General features: G+C 36.2%; 3 protein-coding genes and 1 long non-coding RNA gene across 6 annotated transcripts; 2 read left to right on the top strand and 2 right to left on the bottom strand.

The window, feature by feature from the left end:
* Positions 1-5,595: 5,595 nt before the first annotated feature.
* On the top strand, positions 5,596-6,696 carry LOC116176589. The gene is made up of 2 exons (XR_004146469.1): positions 5,596-6,389; positions 6,437-6,696. It is a non-coding gene; the product is annotated as an uncharacterized LOC116176589 (long non-coding RNA).
* A 2,532-nt stretch (positions 6,697-9,228) lies between these two features.
* LOC116176054 (NADH dehydrogenase [ubiquinone] flavoprotein 1, mitochondrial-like) lies at positions 9,229-11,347 on the top strand. Its single transcript, XM_031494513.1, has 7 exons — positions 9,229-9,327; positions 9,455-9,679; positions 9,730-10,022; positions 10,144-10,374; positions 10,424-10,656; positions 10,703-10,875; positions 10,921-11,347. Exons 1-7 carry the CDS (start codon positions 9,279-9,281, stop codon positions 11,148-11,150), a joined length of 1,434 nt encoding a protein of 477 aa, XP_031350373.1. The 5' UTR covers positions 9,229-9,278; the 3' UTR covers positions 11,151-11,347.
* Positions 11,348-11,670: 323 nt separating this feature from the next.
* On the bottom strand, positions 11,671-13,467 carry LOC116176055 (activating signal cointegrator 1 complex subunit 1-like). Of its 3 annotated transcripts, none has more exons than XM_031494515.1 (6): positions 13,213-13,467; positions 13,046-13,124; positions 12,738-12,996; positions 12,532-12,692; positions 12,306-12,481; positions 11,671-12,026 (listed from the first exon to the last, which is right to left on the bottom strand). In XM_031494515.1, the coding sequence occupies exons 1-6, from the start codon at positions 13,328-13,330 to the stop codon at positions 11,767-11,769; spliced, it is 1,053 nt and encodes a 350-aa protein (XP_031350375.1). In that variant the 5' UTR covers positions 13,331-13,467; the 3' UTR covers positions 11,671-11,766. The 3 variants fall into 3 exon arrangements, with proteins under 3 accessions (XP_031350375.1, XP_031350374.1, XP_031350376.1); XM_031494514.1 differs by having other exon boundaries at positions 13,046-13,139; positions 13,213-13,466; XM_031494516.1 differs by having other exon boundaries at positions 13,046-13,167; positions 13,213-13,344.
* Positions 13,468-15,481: 2,014 nt separating this feature from the next.
* Positions 15,482-16,977, bottom strand: LOC116176867 (immunoglobulin-binding protein 1-like). The gene is made up of 2 exons (XM_031495677.1): positions 16,720-16,977; positions 15,482-16,666 (listed from the first exon to the last, which is right to left on the bottom strand). The coding sequence occupies exons 1-2, from the start codon at positions 16,852-16,854 to the stop codon at positions 15,749-15,751; spliced, it is 1,053 nt and encodes a 350-aa protein (XP_031351537.1). The 5' UTR covers positions 16,855-16,977; the 3' UTR covers positions 15,482-15,748.
* Between the last annotated feature and the right edge of the window lie 984 nt (positions 16,978-17,961).

Raw genomic sequence — 17,961 nt, 5'->3', positions numbered from 1 at the left:
AATGCCAGATAAGATAAGCAATTAAATAATAAATAATGTTTATTATTAAGCAGTTGTCTGTGATGGTCTGACATTATATCCGGTGTTTTGTGAGACACTGTTTTATAAGGAAATATTTCGAAAATGCAAATTACGCTCCAAAGTCTGACGTTTGGCACTGTGCTCGTTGTAGCAGTAGGTACTGTACTTTATTACTATTTTAAAAGAAATAACAACAATACGCACACACAAGACGATTCCGATGATGGGGAATTCCCCTTTGGTGGTCCAGTCGACGAACGGTATTGCCTATCAAATCTATTATTGCAACCTGTAATATTGTTATCCTTTCAGTGCACGAAGGAGAAGGAACGGCAGTTTAGGAGACACGAAATGCGTAATTTGTTTAGATCCGTTAAGAATATTTATTACCCAAAGTCTACCTTGTAGACATGTTCTTCATTTACACTGCTTTCGTTTGTGGATAAGGGGGAACCAGGCAACGCCCGTCTGTCCTGTTTGTGGACGAAGTGCCTTCTGAAATAATTTGATATTGGTGAAAATCTCCGCTGCTGCAAAACGACTTAAAGACATTAAACCCATTCGGTAATTTCCTAGTCAATTGGTGGACAGATTTTCGCGAATAAGTGTACTGCGTATGTTACCAGAATCTTTTATATTGTACTACATTATACAATTAGAATAATCCTTTAAAAATTAAAGCAAAGGAAAAGTAAAATACCTACTATTTGAAGGTGAGTTTTAAGCAACACATTGACTAATTGCCTATTCACCTTCTCCTAGGCTATCGCTCTACCAAGAGATATTATACACTACAGCAGAAAGTACAGATTTCATGCTATTGTAGCTCAAAAACCGTAGACAAAATGGAGCTGTCCTCCTGAAAAGGGACAAGCTTTCTTATGAAGCAAAGATTCATTAAAATGTGTAACATCCCCCTAAAAAATATCTGTTCGCGTCATAAAAAATCCTCACCAAGTCTTCGAACCAAATCTTTTATGAAATCTTGTTTGGCCGCTGCCTCATACATAAGTATATAATTAAAATATTAACCTTTGTCCGTACCCTTTGTCCCTCATTTTGTAACACATAATTGCGGGACAACCAAGGGAGAGTATTGTAACGTGATTTATAAATTCGGGTTCGATTTATATCAATATTTATTAAACAAAACTAAAACACTATAAAATCCGTACAATTTATATCGATTATTTATATCACACACTTCGAAATTTATATCAGCTTTTCGCGCTCTATGTTTCGTCCGTACTCGATCTCGTTCGATAGTAGACTCCCGCGATGTTTGGTCCGCAACCATTTATACACGCAAGCAATGTAAGTCCCGAACATTCTCGAATACGCGTAGAAAATTCCAGAGCGCCAAAGGCGACGTCATGTCTGGAGCATTTCCGTTACAGTATATAATGTATGCTGCAGAAGAAATCCATCGCGTTCTAGTTTGCTTAAAAGTATTTCTACGCTCTATTCGTACTTTTAGTTGAGTACCTAGTTAAGTCTGAATATCCGTGAAGGCTAAATTGTGCCAAATTGATCCTTTGTCTACAAATTGCAACGTTAAACCGTTTAATCTCTATTAGCTATTGTATAACATTGAGGTGTGTTTTAAGGTCCAGTTTGCATTGGATTCCATGTTCGGGAAATCTTGAACATTCCCACAAGTTAGTTGAATATTGCAGTGTTCACATTGAGATGAGACAATGGATTGGAACATTAATGTTGGCTGGTCCTTTAAATATGTATCATTGCTTATGGGTTGAGCATGGAGGAGTTCAGGTACCTATAGAAATTACCGGGAACTAAGTCAAGGCAAAGTTACATCAGGAGTAATAGTAAACTTCAGTGAAAATCATCATTTGTTGAGAATCCAAGGTCTGGTGACTGGGAAGTGTTATAGATGTCATGAATTCGGCCATACTATGTCGAATTGTCCTGCGAAGAAGCTCGATAAAAAGAAAACTTACGGATAGACCATGTTTTTTTGCTGTATCGGCGCTGAAGTGTCCAGAAAAAGGATGGCTTTTTGATTCTAGCGCAATTTCGCACTCTTGGAGAATTTTCCAGTTTTGAAATTATGACAGCCAATAGCCCTACAATGGAAGGACAATTTTTTGAAAATGTCAGTTTGCCTGTGAACGTCATTAATCCGAACGAAAGTGTGAACTTACAGTATGTTCTCCATCTGCCGGAAATTCACACGAACTTACTTTCAATTCCAAAGATTGTGAGCAATGGAGATTCGGTTATCTCCAACAAGCAAGGATGCAGAGTTGTTAATCAGAACGATGAAGTGATTGCCAGTTGCAACAGGAAGTAATGTTGGATATTTGTTCAAGTTAGATAAACCGAATGGAATATGATATGTGTATCAATAGAGAAATCAAGAAGTTTGGCTGATATTTGGCACAAGCGTTTGGGACATTCTTGTAACAACAGTACACGAGTATAATATGGGTTGAACATCTTGTTAAGGGAATCGATCATGCTGCCTTGAATATTTCTATATGTTTATTGGGTAAGATTCCTCGTTTGCCATTTAGTAATGTTGGCTCAAGAGCAACAAAGGGGAAACAAGTACCATTTTTGGTGTACTCCAAAAATTCAAATTAATTCACGTAAATTCATATTAATTTATGCTAATTCAAATTTATTCACTTTAACTCAAATTATAGTTCACGGTAATTCGCGTTAATTTAAGTTAATTCACGTAAATCTAAATTAACTCACTCTAATTAAAATTAATTCACTTTAATTCCAATTAATTCGCGTTAATAACAATTCATTCGCGTTAATTCAAACTAATTCAATGTAATCCGTACAATTTCCGAGGGGGAAGCACATTGATACGCCATGAGCTGTGATGGAGTCACAAATTTGGGCCAAATAACATTGAGGAAATTTCATTACATTGGGAAATCGTTCCTAGGGTCGTTCACTACCTCATAAATCATAGATCGGTTTTGTTGACAGCTGTATCGTTTCGCTTCCCACTAGTTTAGTAACGTAACTGCCAAATGTCTAGTCAGTCCGTCAATTCCTGTTGGCGTAATTATGCCAAAAAAGTTCGAAATGGGTTCTAATAGTGTCAAAACCTAGATCATTTTCTCTTTCTGTAGTAGATATGACGATTGACGATGGTTAAATTAAACCAAAGATGCGCAATTAAAGAGTTATTATCATGCTTTAAAGAAAACGGGAAAATTTCGAACACTTCCGAAGAAAAACCGAATATTGCCGATATCGTTTTTATTTTTTTCTGATGTCTGATGTTGAACAGAGAGAAAACAAAATTAAAAAAACACTTTCTCATTGCTACTTTCTGAGCTCTAGAAGACAGCGTTAAGAGACGTTCACTAGAACGTTTTGTTTCGGAAAAATCATCGTCAACTTCATTTTTTTATATGGTTCGTAAAAAAAGTACATACTGTTTGAGAACCATTTTTTATTACGAATACAACGATGTACACAACAAAAAAAAACAAAAATTGGAAACTGTTGGTTTCAACGGGATGGCGCACTAGCGCACATCGCCCTAATAGTGCGAGAATACCTATATCGGGCGTATTTCCCATTTCCCCCGGAAATTCACGTTAATTCAAATTATTACACATTAATACAAATTATTTCACGTTAATTCGAATTATTTCACACTAATTCAAATTATTTCACGTTAAATCAAATTAATTCACACTAATTTAAATGATTCCATATTAATTCAAATGAATTCACGTTAATTCAAATGAATTCACGTTAATTCACATTAATTCTAACCAATTCACGTTAATTCTAATTAATTCAGAGGGGTGTACACCAAAAATTCAAAGTTGTTTCTCCCTAGTGTATACTTGAACTGCTTCACGCTGATGTTTGCGATCTCATGGAGGAAATTTTATGGAACGGTTCAAGGTATTTGGTTGTGATTATTGGCGACTTCTTCAGAAAAATTTTTGGGTATATCTTGAAATTCCGAACAAAATTTAACACTTATATGGCAGAAAAACCAACGGTTTGCAAAGTGAAAATTCTACGAGCAGAGAATGGTTCGGAGTTTTGTAACTGAAAACCCTGATTATAGTGGCATATTTAACAGAAATCTACACCATATACTCCTGAGGCCAATGGCTTGGTGGAAAGGATTAACAGAACCTTAATAGAAAAGATGCATGCTGATTCATTCCAATCTTGGGTAGAAGTATTGGGCCGAAGCTGTGAATTCTGCGTTATATTTGATGAATCGTTTACCATGTAAAGGATTGAAGAGAAAAACACTTAAAGAAGTTTGGTCGGGGCGGAAACCAAATCTGAAACATTCGAAAGCTTTTTGGAAGCAAAGAAGTTATCCATTCCAAAGGAAAACAGTCAGAAACTTGATCCAAAATGGAAAGAAATGATTTTCATACGATACTGGGGTGGTTCAAATTCGTGGCTCACCATTGGGACCTCCATAACGGTGAAAGATACATCAGTGTAGGTTAAATAAGGGCAAAGTTGTCCCTTTTTTTGACTAAAAAAACGCATTTGAAATTTTTTTTATCTTTAAAAATAGGTAACCGAGATATCACCGAGAAACTGAAAATGTATAAAATTTCGTTTTCATTGTTTGTAGCTTAAAGGGTCGGAAATTGACGGTTCCCATTAGTGCCTTCTATGGGCACTTTTTTACGAAAAATATGAATCTGTTCTCAGAATTTCCATAACATGCTAGATGTAGAAGTACTACTTTCTTACTTCCTATAGACGTCATATTGATTTTTTTCGGAATGAGATAGAGAACAAAAAATAAATAAATACAAGAAATCTTGCAAAATCCAAGTCCAAGGAGTTTTCATCTTCTACCCAATAAGAAATTAAGAAGATGAAGGAAATACCTGATCAAGAAGTAATTGGCTGTCTATTATACATGTAGCGCACTGCATAAATCAGCAGACTTGATATTTCGTACGCAAACGAAAAGAAAAAATTAACACTTTAAGTTAGAGTTCAAGAGGAATGATGAAGACATAAAAGCTTCCACTGGCGCTGATTGGACCAACGATTTGAATAATCGACACGGTCAACCACGGGTTACAATTTCATTTATCAAAATGGAAGTATCTGATGGAGTTCCAAGAGTCGGGCAACCGTAGCCCTATCAACTACCTACTGAGGATGAGTGTACCTATATAGGTATGTCAGTCTCCACCACTTGCCAAGAAATTGTTTGATTAAAGAAATTGTCATCGGAAATTTGTGAGGCAGAAGAAAAACCTTGGAATTTGTATTAGTCATTCACGAAATTGTTTTGGGTGTCGCAAAATGCAGTTCCAGTAGGGACGCTGTTTTGTTCTCATTAGTTTCAGTTGGTCAGATTATAGATGCTTCACTTCATGATTATTATTGTTCTTTTGGTAATAAACTTATTAATGACATTATAGATCTCCAGCTTCTAGAAGACAACTGCGCGTCATGCTTGTATGAGTATGGCCAATGCGCACTCAAAAAATGTACAAATTGATTTTGTTCTAAATAAAGTTCGGTGGGAAGAGGAGGTATTTGGCTCAATACGGCGCTGGCAACATTCGCTAATCCAATAATAGTTACAACGGTAAACATTGCGTCGTAGAAACATTTGCGTAATTTCCATTCACAATTTGTAGTGCTAGTGCTTTAGAATCTTTTTCGGGTGTTTTCTTCGTTTTTTCTGTTCAGTTGAACCTTTCGATATACCTAACACCAGGTACCTATTTTAACCACTCGAGCTGCTGATTTTGTTAAGTTCAACTGATCTGAGCAGTGAGCCTTGTGCCAAAACAATTGACGTTAGTTCAGTAGCATTCAAATCATTCAGAAAGCGAGTTGATTCAAAAGTTATTCTCTCACATACTCGATACTCTCGGTTCAAACTGAACTTATTCGACATCAATGTGAAGCTTGTTTTTTAAAAACCGAGTGATAGTGTGCAGTGGAAAATAAGTTCACTCATTGGAGATAATATTCAGGTATCGTTCCCGCGCTGAAATTCTGTGCCACCTAACGGAATAAAACGTAACTGCGCGAATTTTGTGGGCAGGCAAGATAAGATAATATATGAAATAATAAGGAAAACAATGTTTATTACGAAATAAGTGTCAGTTGTGGACTGACATTAGATGCAGTGCTTTGTGAGACTCTTTCTTAAATACATGCATCAAAGCTGTTTTATATAATATTCTTAAAATGCCAATTCCGTTGCAAACCATAACATTTGGAGCTATGGTCGTTGTAGCCGTAGGTACTGCAATTTATTATTATTTCGCAAATAATCCAAACAATATGCATTCACATGACGAATCCGTTTATGGGGAATTACCTCATCACGTTCCACCCGTATCTTCAGTCGACGACCGACGGCGGTACTGCCCAAAGTAATATTGCAATTTATTTCTTATTATATTTTTAGTTCTCGAAGGAAAACAAACGACAATCCAAGAGAGTGCTCGATTTGTTTAGATACTTTAAAAATATCCAAAACTCGAAGCCTATGTTGTGGACACATTTTTCATGACCGCTGCGTTAGTAAGTGGATTAGCAGCCAACAACCAAGACCTACCTGTCCTGTATGTCGACGAAGTGTACTCTAACAATATTTCATAAGAAATTACTAATCTATTATATGTATTCAATTTTCTAATATGTTTTGCTATAAATGATTGAAAAATTTTTGTATATTTATTCGAATGCACTTCAGATTTTTAAGTATGCGCACCTACAAACTGCAAAGGAGACCAAGTTTGGGATTAAAACTTTCCGGTCTAGCAAAGATAAAATCATATAATTTGCTAACAAATTCAATATTGATATGTTCAATATTGTTCATATCAAATCAAAATCGAGTTAAAAGTTCCACATTGGTTAGAAAATAACTAAAATTTGCACATCATGGCCGCGCCCATGCTAGGGCCATTTCTACCTCTATGCAACTGTTTGACCAGCAGTCCATCTTAATTTATAAGTTCGTGGGGTTGGGTCATTAAAGGCAAAAATAAGCGATATTTCTGAGACAGTGGCGAGCGATCCCACATAACCTTCGTCCATTTATTTACCGAGTGATATCATCGACATATATATAAATGGACTGTGCGTGCCAATGCTAAACGCGGATATTGCAGGTGAGAGAGAAAGGAAATCTAAGAGGCAAGCTCTATCGATTTTCTGTTTGTCAGTTATGACTTTTGGTCGCATTCAATCGACATCGTTGTGATAATGGGTTGCCTAAAAAGGCTCCAATTAATTAATATGGCAGCCAGATCTTTGTTTGTTTTAAGAAGTTATTTTGGCTGCATAAAATTAGGTGCCCTTCAGCAGAGATTTGGTCATTTAAAAGTAGACATAGGGAAAAACAATACACGTCAATCACTATGTCCACTTCTTAATAAATAGCACTGTATATTATGGTCACTAATCTGCGCCCCTGCGTCATTAATTTGTGAATTAAATTCAAACAAGTATAAAAAATATATAGAAATGACAATCATTCACAAATCCATGACGCTTTGTTGTTTTCTTTATTTGAAATGTTTCTTAAAATTCCAAAAAGAAAAATGTATTTTGCGGATGATTAATAGTACTGCTCATCGTGATTACACTACTGTCCATTTTCACGTAATTTTTACAAAACTAATTTCTCGTAATTTGTTTGACTGACATTAATGTTTGACAACTGAATTTATCACGATCCGAGATCTTGATTTTTGCTGCACACATGTTTCCAAGGCAACCCTACAATGTGAGCTGAAGAATAATGACAAACTGGGTATACGACAGTTGAATAATAGACAACTTTCTCAATTAAAAACGCATCAGTATTCTACCTATTATTTAATGAGTAGAAAAATTCTTTTTTTTGTATGTATATTGTCCTGTAACATAAATTTAAAACGTGATTTATTTTAATGTTTATTTATATGAAATTGCAAGTAAGGTACACACGTAAAACGAGTGCATGCTTTAAATACGGAAATTTAATCAGAATAAATTACATTGCAAGACTTAATTTTGAAGATCGTAGTTCACCGAGTACCAATGGAAATAGGCGGGAGAAAAAAGTGGCCGCCAAGAAAAAAACCAGCCAGCAAATTAATGTTAAACGTATAGCACAATTTTATTGATTGTTTGTATTAGGACAATTGTCAAGTAAGTTTATGAAGTGTCCAACCTTAGGCATCATTGAAATTCCTAAGAAATCAATATTTGACACACATAACATAAAAATAACAAACATTATAATAATAAATTCACATGGTTTGAATATTGTGTGGCCAGTCCAAATATCCCACACATCACACAGAGTTGTCTTTAGTTGCTTTATAATAGTATAGTCGCCCAAACAAAGGGAACTCGTTAGTCGTTGGTGACAAAAGCGTACTCGTTTAACTGATGTTGGTGTACAAAATTCGCTACACTGCTCACCTCTTAAAACTGTTGCAGCTCGCAACACTGACAACGGTTGTCCCTTTCTTCCATTTTCGAAAAGTCATAAGTATCTGCTTTTATATTCCTTATCGCCGGGGTCTAATCCTTTCTCAAGTTGATGGCGCCTTGATATCGTTCTAGAAAGTTCGCTACAGTCCTTTTAATATACTTTAGCATTGTTGTCAGTTAATTACTGTTAGTACATAAAAAAGATGCTGTCGCAGTTACTACCAAATACCTTGAGATTAAGATTATTACCATAATAATAAAACTGCATTGCTGTAAGATTCAATAATTCGGGTTATCTGTAGAAAACGTACTAAATAACGTAAAATAACGTCAAGGAGTTATGTTTGACGTTTCTGATACATAACAGAGCTGATTGTTTCGTGCGGTCTGAATGATACAGAAAATGTTGAGACACTCTGTATAAATGTTCATAAGCTGTAGAAATATGGAAGAATGAATTATGTCAACAGATTTGTAACATTTAAAAATTAATAAATCACTGAAATGCTCTCGTCAATTTTTACCCAACAAACAAATTACAAATAAGTCAATAGAAAAGTCTGACAAGAATTTTGTATAAGATGCGATAGTTATATTTCTTTAAATTAATTATTATAATTCAAAATTCATATAGTACCACAATTTGATGTAAGTGGCAGCACCACTTTGGGTGTGAAAAAACACACCCGCGCACAAGATCTATTTTTTTGAGTGTGTAAAACCTGCATTAGCAGTAAACGCTGGTTAGTGCAAAATATGCAAACAAAAAATCCCTGCTCAACAGTGCAATTGACAGTTCGACACACGAATGTCAACCGAAAATGGCAAATGTTTTAATACGGTTTAGTTATTTAACAAAAAATCAAATCGGTAAGCACTTAGCCTACTTGTATTGAATAAAAATTGTTAAATATTTGTGTATGCAAACAGAAAACTAGCTCCCCGAAATAATGTTGGTTATGATTATATAATTCTTATTTATTTTCCTCTTTTCCAGGTGCATTGGGTCCTATTTCTTGCAGTCATGTGCAGCATTACTCAACACCACCCCCAGGCACTCCGCCTGCCCAAACCAAAACAAAGTTCGGCCCGCTTGCCGACCAAGATCGCATCTTCACAAATTTGTACGGCACTCACGACTGGAGATTGAAAGGTGCACTCAAACGTGGAGATTGGTACAAAACAAAGGAAATGATATGTAAAGGAGCCGACTGGATTATAAGTACGTTAGCATGTTGTAATAACTTGCCAATTAGTTTTGCCGTGTTTCAGATGAAATTAAGGTGTCCGGTCTGCGAGGGAGAGGAGGCGCCGGTTTTCCGTCCGGTATGAAGTGGTCATTTATGGTGAAGCCGGGTGATGGACGTCCTAAATATTTAGTGATTAATGCGGACGAAGGTGAACCGGGAACATGTAAAGATCGCGATATTATGAGGCACGATCCGCATAAACTAGTGGAAGGTTGTTTATTGGCGGGCAGTGCTATGGGTGCTAAGGCTGCTTACATATATATCAGAGGAGAGTTTTACAACGAAGCCTCTAATATGCAAGTAGCAATTGCGGAAGTAAGTTGTTGATTTCTCAGCATTGTTTTCCTGTGGTATCGAAATGTAGGTGTGAAGGTGTCACTATCAACTTCTGATACCACAATCTTATAATGTATACTCAACAAAATTATGATTTTAGGCATATCAAGCTGGCCTGCTTGGAAAAAATGCTTGTGGTTCTGGATACGATTTTGATGTTTTTATGCACCGAGGTGCCGGTGCTTACATTTGTGGGGAGGAAACAGCCCTTATCGAATCACTCGAAGGTAAGCAAGGCAAACCTCGTCTGAAACCACCATTTCCCGCAGATGTGGGAGTATTCGGCTGTCCCACGACTGTAACCAATGTTGAAACAGTAGCTGTGGCACCTGTAAGTTTGGTATCGCCACCTGTTGTTAACTCCAAAGTATGCTTTATAGACAATATTAAGAAGGGGAGGAGCATGGTTTGCGTCATTTGGGCGTACCCGTAATTCGGGTACGAAACTATTCAACATCTCGGGTCATATAGTGAATCCCTGTACGGTCGAGGAGGAAATGAGTATACCTCTTCGAGAACTAATCGAAAAACATGCCGGTGGTGTTACTGGCGGATGGGACAATTTGCTAGCGATAATTCCTGGTGGTTCCTCAACACCGCTTATCCCCAAAAGGTGAAGATAATTTCATTTGGCACTCGTCAAAATAATTGCATTGTAGTGTTTGCGACGATGCCATAATGGATTTCGATGGGCTCGTTGCATGTCAAACAAGTTTGGGAACGGCAGCTATCATTGTCATGAACAAACAGACAGATATTGTAAAGGCGATTGCTAGGTTGATTATGTTTTATAAGCACGAATCATGTGGGCAATGCACACCGTGCCGTGAAGGTAAAGGCCAGATTTGTGTTGCAGAAACTTAAATGAAGTTTTTAGGAATTAGTTGGATGAATAAAATGATGTACAGATTTGTTGATGGGAATGCAAGACCAGATGAAATTGACATGTTATGGGAACTTAGTAAACAAATAGAAGGACACACTATATGCGCCTTGGGCGATGGAGCTGCGTGGCCAGTTCAAGGACTTATAAGACATTTTAGGCCCGAGCTAGAGATGAGAATGGAAAAATTCCATCAACAAAACCAACAAAAGATGTCTAATTAGGGAATTGAACAATGTTTTATTACAGTTTGTGAAGATTAATAGTTCAATATACTATGTAAATTAAAATGACGGATTTTGTTATGTATTCGATTATATTGTTTTTTATTTAATAGTTGCTTGTAGCAATTCTAGTGATCAGTTTTGTCTTTGTAATATTTAAGTATGTTGTAAATAAAACATTTGATCTTTGCTGGCTACGAGCATAGAATATTTCTAGTAAATTTAATTTAAAATGGGCAACTCAAATAGATTTAAAAGTAACTCCACTCCTTTCCCATTTCTGAAAAATATTCTGATGTCTTACATAAAGTACATGAAATACATAATTGTTAATTAGCCGGACCTTCTCCAGCCCATAAGTTATCCAAGGTTCTGAATACGGAACCTTAAACCAGGGGTTGGAACCCATATGAAATATAAGTACCTATTAAAATTGTTTCTCATATGTGCACGTCATTCTTTATGTAACTGATGTAAATAAAACTGCCACTAAAACAAGCATGTTATAGCAAAGAATATATAATAATTACTCTTTGGTTATAGTTTATTGCCCATATAAAAATATAATAACAAAAACTATCAAACTACCCACATATAACTTCACAAAATACACATCTTAAAATCTAATTACAGACAGTGGGGCGTAAAATCCATCTTCTCCCTTAGATGACATGCACGAAAGGTGAATGGAATCCAAAACTTTTTCTCCAAAATAAAAATCTTTATATTTCTCAATAATGCTGGTAGCATTAAATGGTATCCGTTTTGTGGGCCATCTCGACCTTTTTGGTGTGTTTTGTGCAGATTTACTTCTGTACTTGGTATTCATAAGTGTTACGTGTAATCTAACATTGTCAGTATATTGGATCAGTAGCCCTACAAATAGGCGAAATTATTAGCTGTTTTAAATAATTATGATAATAACAGTCTCGCTTTTTTGCTATTCGCGCAATTGTCGCAGGGGCACTGGCTCCAAACACATGTCACTGGCACTAATCTATTTAGACGCCTATTGTTCCCCCACAGACAAACTCCAGGCTCATTTTTAGAGGTCGTAATAGGACCCTATTAGACTATTAGAAATTAGTCAGATACATTTAACAGTAACATGAAAAACAGGCCCTTAAAGCGAGTTTTATTTCTACACATATTTACCACGATTGTAGAAGTAATCAGAAATAGCATTAGCCAGCTTTTGCAGGACTTCTTCATTGTTATCTTGCACAATCTTTGCATTTGCATATAACACGTTCACTTTCGAGTGATTGTCATTCATGCAATCAATTCCAGCCACGTGTACTTTTAAGGGAGTTTCACTGCTTAAGAAAGTGCTATAAAGAGACAAGCCATTAAAGATAAATGAATAAAATAAATATCTCACTCTAAAACTTCAGTTTTGCAATCATTTAAGGCCTTGACAGCCTCCTCTTTCTCTGACGGACTTAATAAAACAAACACACAAATTGTTAAATGTAATTTGAGTGGCGATTGGAAAACACTGTCCTCCACACCTTCTATAGGACCAGCACTCAGTATTGCATCCTAAACACTGCGTGTAAATATTCAGTTAATCATCATAATCTCTACTTTAAATTGCTGAAAGTTTCTTTGTACTTCTTCACTATTTACAGGAATCGATATAAATTGAGCAGCAGGTTGTTTATTACGTATTTCGGCAACAATGCTTTGTACTGTCCGTCGAGCATTCACCACATCATCAGCACAGTCTCCGCTTATAGTCATACTGCCGTCATCCCTTTGTGGTGTGCGAATAACGGTGCGTGTATCTACCTCTATTTTCCTTCGGCTTAAGTAAGGGAAATTGTTTAAACCAACATAATAAACACTATAAACTCTCTTTCGTTAATACCATGCTCATTGTAACATTTACTTACGGTGGTAAGCAAAAACTTGTAGTGAAACGGTTATCCATCTCTGTTAAAATGAAGTTATGCTCTTGCTGTAGGTTCAAATCTGTTACAACAGAATCTATGCAGAACAGAAACATTTAAGCAAGCTATTCTTAATGTTTGGAAGGCAGTATAATTAATGTATAATATACCTGAATTGGTTGGCAAATTACGATTAAAGGCTGTTCTTGTTTCAAACTTAGGTATACTAAAGGCAGTTCCATCGATCCACATCTTTATGGGTTTCGTTGAACGATTTATTTTACCCATGCTGTGAAAATTAGTTGAAAAAATCACGTAAAGCTTTGAAAACCAAAATTCCAAACGAAAAATATAAAAACTGATAAATAAAGATAAGTGTCATCTTTGCTATAAATAAATCAATAAGTAGGTCCAAGATCCACCTTGAGTTGGTCCAATGCCCTACAGCAGGTGGCTAAAGCAGAGAATCTTTGATTTAGCGTGATGTGATCCACGGTTGCATACATGCACGTTCACAGTTAAACGGCACTAAAATGAACATAAAATTTTAGTCCTAGAATATTCTCGAGGCGTCATCTAGTCTGTTTAAATGCGTGTAACGCAGGTCGCAATGCTTTCGGGTTGAAATTTGGTAGGTTGTCTTCATGTAGATCTGGAAGTCTATTGGGTATTGTTGATCTCTGGAACTTTATATTGTTTGCAGTCAATATTGAAGAACACGTTACCATTGAGTATTTAAACAATGACATTAACGAGTATTCGCGATTTTCGGATCAAATGTGATCTCATAAGTCAGGCCCGCCGGCAAGGGGGGGCCAGGGAGTGTCCGCCAACCTCCTCTGGCCCTGGATTTATAACTTCAGATAAAACAAATTCGGCAAAATGTTTAAATTTTACAATATCGTATGGGATGTAATGGAAAATTTTACGTTTTTTTAAAAATTTATTTCATTTCTAGAATAGTGAATTGACTTAAAGTTTTTGACCCTCTCTACATTTTTTCTGGCGGTGGCCCTGTCATAAGTCATATTATTGAGCGCAATTAAATCATTCTGCAAAGAAAAACGGAAAATTCCGATTTCTTCCGAAGATATGCCAAAAAAAAACCGAAATTTTCCGATTTTGTTTTTTTTAACCCAAAATCGTCTTGAAACCTTCATGTTTGTGCCTACTTTCTGTCAGGAAATTTGAGCTTCCATGACAGAGACAGAGCAGACTACGTTTCCTGCCGCTTGTCACTTTACCGACCGCACCTGTCACTTTACCGGCCGCACCGTCACTTTCCCGGCCGAATTTGTGACATTTCTAATGTCTACAATGACTCCTGTCATCGCTGACAGATTGACATTAATCAAAGGTTTTATATACAAAACTCGTCAGTAAAATGACATTACTTGACTCGGAAAGGGCCTCGCACTTCAATATTTCCTCACCAGTAATGTGTTATTTTCCTGACTTTTATGTAAAAATCTATTCTGATGTTATTGAACAGATACAAAAAAATTTAAACAAAACACTTTCTCATTGCCTCTTTTTGAGCTCTACAAGACAGTGTTGAGAGATTTTCAATACAACGGAGAACCTCATCAACTTTATTTTTTTATATGGCACGTAAAAAGAAGTAAAAAAGTGTTTTGAGTAGCGTTTTTATTACGAATACAATGGATGGTACACAAAAAAGAGAGTGTTGGTCTCAACAGGATGGTTCACCAGCGCACAGTGCTTCAAATCGTGCTAGAATGCCTATCGGACCAATTTTTCCAGTTTCAATTTGTCCGATCTGTATTCTCGCACGATTATGGCATTGTGGGCGGTCCTTGTACGACTGCCACCTTTACATGCCCTCCGAAACGTGGTAGTCAGTAGTCTGTACCACTAAAAACTGGCAAGTTGTGGGATTTGAACTCACCACCTGTGAGATTAGAGTCAGAGTCTTAAACCGAAATTTATTTCTGAGCATACTTGCGCAGTTTTTCAAATGTTTAATATAATCAATGGATTTTTGTATGTATTAAAAAGTGCTACTGTCAAGATTTCAGAAAGATCAATTCGCAAATAAGAAATCTACTTCTGCGCATCTTTTTTATGTTTAATATAACGGATCGACTTGTCTTTATGAAATGGTATATTTTTCAGTTTTGCAAATTAAGTTTGCACACGCGTTTGTTAGATATGCCTCTCATACTCCAGTATGAAACCCAACACAAGCAAGTTTTCCTGCCACCAGGTAAAATAAGAATTATTATTTAATTGTATATAAATATTGTTTAGCAGTCAAAAAAATAATGTTTTATAATTCCCCCTCTAACACAAAATAAACGTCTTAGTAAGATTTAGGATAAATTCCCCCTCCCCCTCTGGCTTTCTTACATCAGGAAAATTCAAAGTATTTCCAAAGGATTGTCTGCAGGTTATGTTGGAGAGAATAAACTACAAGAGTCAACATGCATTCTAAATGATCTTTCCTTTTGCTACTTTTACATAATAAACGATCAGGAAAATTCAAAATGAACTAACACCTAATCTTAACATTGTAAACAGTTTTGAATTTACAGACCCTTTCTTATAAAGATGTACACACAGTTATTAGAGTGTCACCGACCATGCAAAATATTACACCCCATGTAGGAAAACGTACACAATACATACAGCTTCGTACAGGTACCTTTTAAATTTATCTATTAATCTGTCTCTGTCGCAGAACATTTAACTACGATTCATACGGTTACCCCATCCCCGACGGTGTTCATCCTTAAATTCGTCTCTCCGTCGCAGCCGTGCAAGCTCATCCTCGTCATCTTGCTCAACTTTCTTTTCGGCTTCCGCTGCCTCGTGTTCATCTCTCAGTGCAATATCGTCAGGGGTGGCGTTTTGAAGGCAGAAAGGTTTTTCGCTAGCTACACTAGGATCAGGAAATATTCCATCGGCGACACGCTTTTCGTAAAATTCCTGCACCGACATCACGGGTAATGAAGGATAACCTGCTCCGAAAACCGCTTTCTGCACACTGTCACGAGTGATAATCACCGGCTTTAGTGGAGGAGGTGGTGGTCTTTTAGGTTTCGGCTGATCCTCTTTAACCATATTAGCACGGATCTCTAAGATTTGCTTCTCGGCTTCTATACAGCTTAACTCATCGACTGCTTCGAATATAAACAATTTGATCATGGTAAGAAAATATTCGCGTTTCGAATCTTCATCCGCATTTGCCAAATTTTTTTTCAAATCTTCCAATTTAGACTTCAATTCCTTTTGTTCTTTAAATCTCTGGATTTTCTGTGCCCTTGTAATCACAAAAGTTTTAATCGTATCTGCATCTGGCACTTTAGAATCACACAAACTTAAATTTTTCATGGCGGGTTCGTCTTGTTTCAACTCGTGTAATCCATAGTCACTGCACCTCTGAAGAAAGTCTTTGTAATACACTTCGGAAACTTGGGTGATATCATTTCGATCTCTAGAAGTGAGTTTCAAACATAATGCCCCTAAAAGAGCGGGTAATAACATGTATTGTAAATCTTCTGTGGCTATTTCATCGACACTTTCGTTTGAACTAAACATTCCAGCCAGTGATACAAGGCGAGTTGCATTTTCAAATATATGTATAGCTTTTTTAATATTGGACTGTAAGAAATGTAAAAATTAAATAAATAAGCTTAAAGAAATAAAACCCTTACCTGCACCAAAGGGCTATTTGTAGGCTCATCAATTTTTCCTAAATTGTTATACAAATCTAAACCTTCTTGAAACATTGAGGCAAGAGTTTGTAAATCTGATTCAGAATTGCCTGTGGAAGATTCGTTGCTTGCCATTTTCGTTATAATTTTAATTTTTCGTCTTTAATTATGACCGTTTAATAATAAACAAATAAATTACACCTGTCATCTGTCAGCCAAAAATTGCCCGACACCCGACACGTGACTTAACTTACCAAGGAGAGATGGCGCACCATCCAATGGTTGGATTCACTGGATTAAGGGGGGATTAACACCAAAATGTGAGGTTAATATAAATTCAAATTTCAAATGTACAAATTTCAAAATATTTTTACTTTTTTCGTAAAAGATAATTCGTAACACCTTCATCTGAGACAACTACGTGATGAGATACATATTTCGCATTAATACAAAAGAAAAAAAAATATTACGTAATCTTTAAAAGTACACCACTAAATAAATATCAAATAGTGTAGCAAACTATTAGTGTCTTGTCACAAGTAGTACCCTGAAGAATGATGTAGTATTTTGGTTTCGGATGAAACTTACTTATTTTTCAAGTTTTGTACATTTTAGTGCCTGATCGCTAAAATGTGAGTTACCGCCATCAAATTCCACATGTTTTTCCTGTAATTTAATTTGTGGATTTCGTGTAAGATGGCGCTGTTAGCGTGTAGCTAAAGTCTGTATACAGTGTGGACGTTTAGGTAACGCAGTGACCTATTAACGAAGAATAGCAACCTGTAATATACTTACATCAATTTATCACATGGATATTATCGCCAAAGACTGACCTTGTTCTTAGAGATAAAGGTGGTGTTTTGTTTGTTATCGTAATTAGATACGTCCTACATTATGCTACAAACAGGATTGTAATTTATTCCACAGACCTATTCTTGCTCTGTCAAATTTTCAGGTATACAATACATCACCTGAACTGGCTTTGTGTTTGAATTATGATCTATTTTGGGATTCTTATCAATACACTTGATTTATAGTGTGTATAATCAATGTCAATACTTATAGTTATATTATATATACATAATATATTGGTCAACTTTTAATGTGCTGGTTTTATCAAGGTCCTTGGGTTTTATAGAAATATTTTATTATTAACGACCCTCGCGATCGTTTATAATTTTGTATTGCTGTCCGTCTGTCTGTCCCTGTGCACGATAACTTTGTGTAGAAACGTCCGATCGC

This window comes from Photinus pyralis, unplaced genomic scaffold, assembly GCF_008802855.1.
Source record: "Photinus pyralis isolate 1611_PpyrPB1 unplaced genomic scaffold, Ppyr1.3 Ppyr1.4_LG7, whole genome shotgun sequence".
Taxonomy (NCBI): Eukaryota; Metazoa; Arthropoda; class Insecta; order Coleoptera; family Lampyridae; genus Photinus; species Photinus pyralis.
This window is presented reverse-complemented; position numbering and strand designations above follow the sequence as displayed.

What these genes read in the sequence shown, in the direction of transcription:
- LOC116176054 (XM_031494513.1), top strand. Translation starts at nt 9,279, where the DNA reads ATGGCAAATGTTTTAATACGGTTTAGTTATTTAACAAAAAATCAAATC. An exon ending in AGGAGCCGACTGGATTATAA is followed by an intron (nt 9,680 to 9,729) that starts GTACGTTAGCAT and finishes GCCGTGTTTCAG; the next exon opens with ATGAAATTAAGGTGTCCGGT. An exon ending in AAACAGTAGCTGTGGCACCT is followed by an intron (nt 10,375 to 10,423) that starts GTAAGTTTGGTA and finishes TATGCTTTATAG; the next exon opens with ACAATATTAAGAAGGGGAGG.
- LOC116176055 (XM_031494514.1), bottom strand. Translation starts at nt 13,330, where the DNA reads ATGGGTAAAATAAATCGTTCAACGAAACCCATAAAGATGTGGATCGAT. An exon ending in TAATTTGCCAACCAATTCAG is followed by an intron (nt 13,140 to 13,212) that starts GTATATTATACA and finishes TGTTCTGCATAG; the next exon opens with ATTCTGTTGTAACAGATTTG. An exon ending in TGATTACTTCTACAATCGTG is followed by an intron (nt 12,027 to 12,305) that starts GTAAATATGTGT and finishes GCCTATTTGTAG; the next exon opens with GGCTACTGATCCAATATACT.
- LOC116176867 (XM_031495677.1), bottom strand. Translation starts at nt 16,854, where the DNA reads ATGGCAAGCAACGAATCTTCCACAGGCAATTCTGAATCAGATTTACAA. An exon ending in CAAATAGCCCTTTGGTGCAG is followed by an intron (nt 16,667 to 16,719) that starts GTAAGGGTTTTA and finishes CATTTCTTACAG; the next exon opens with TCCAATATTAAAAAAGCTAT.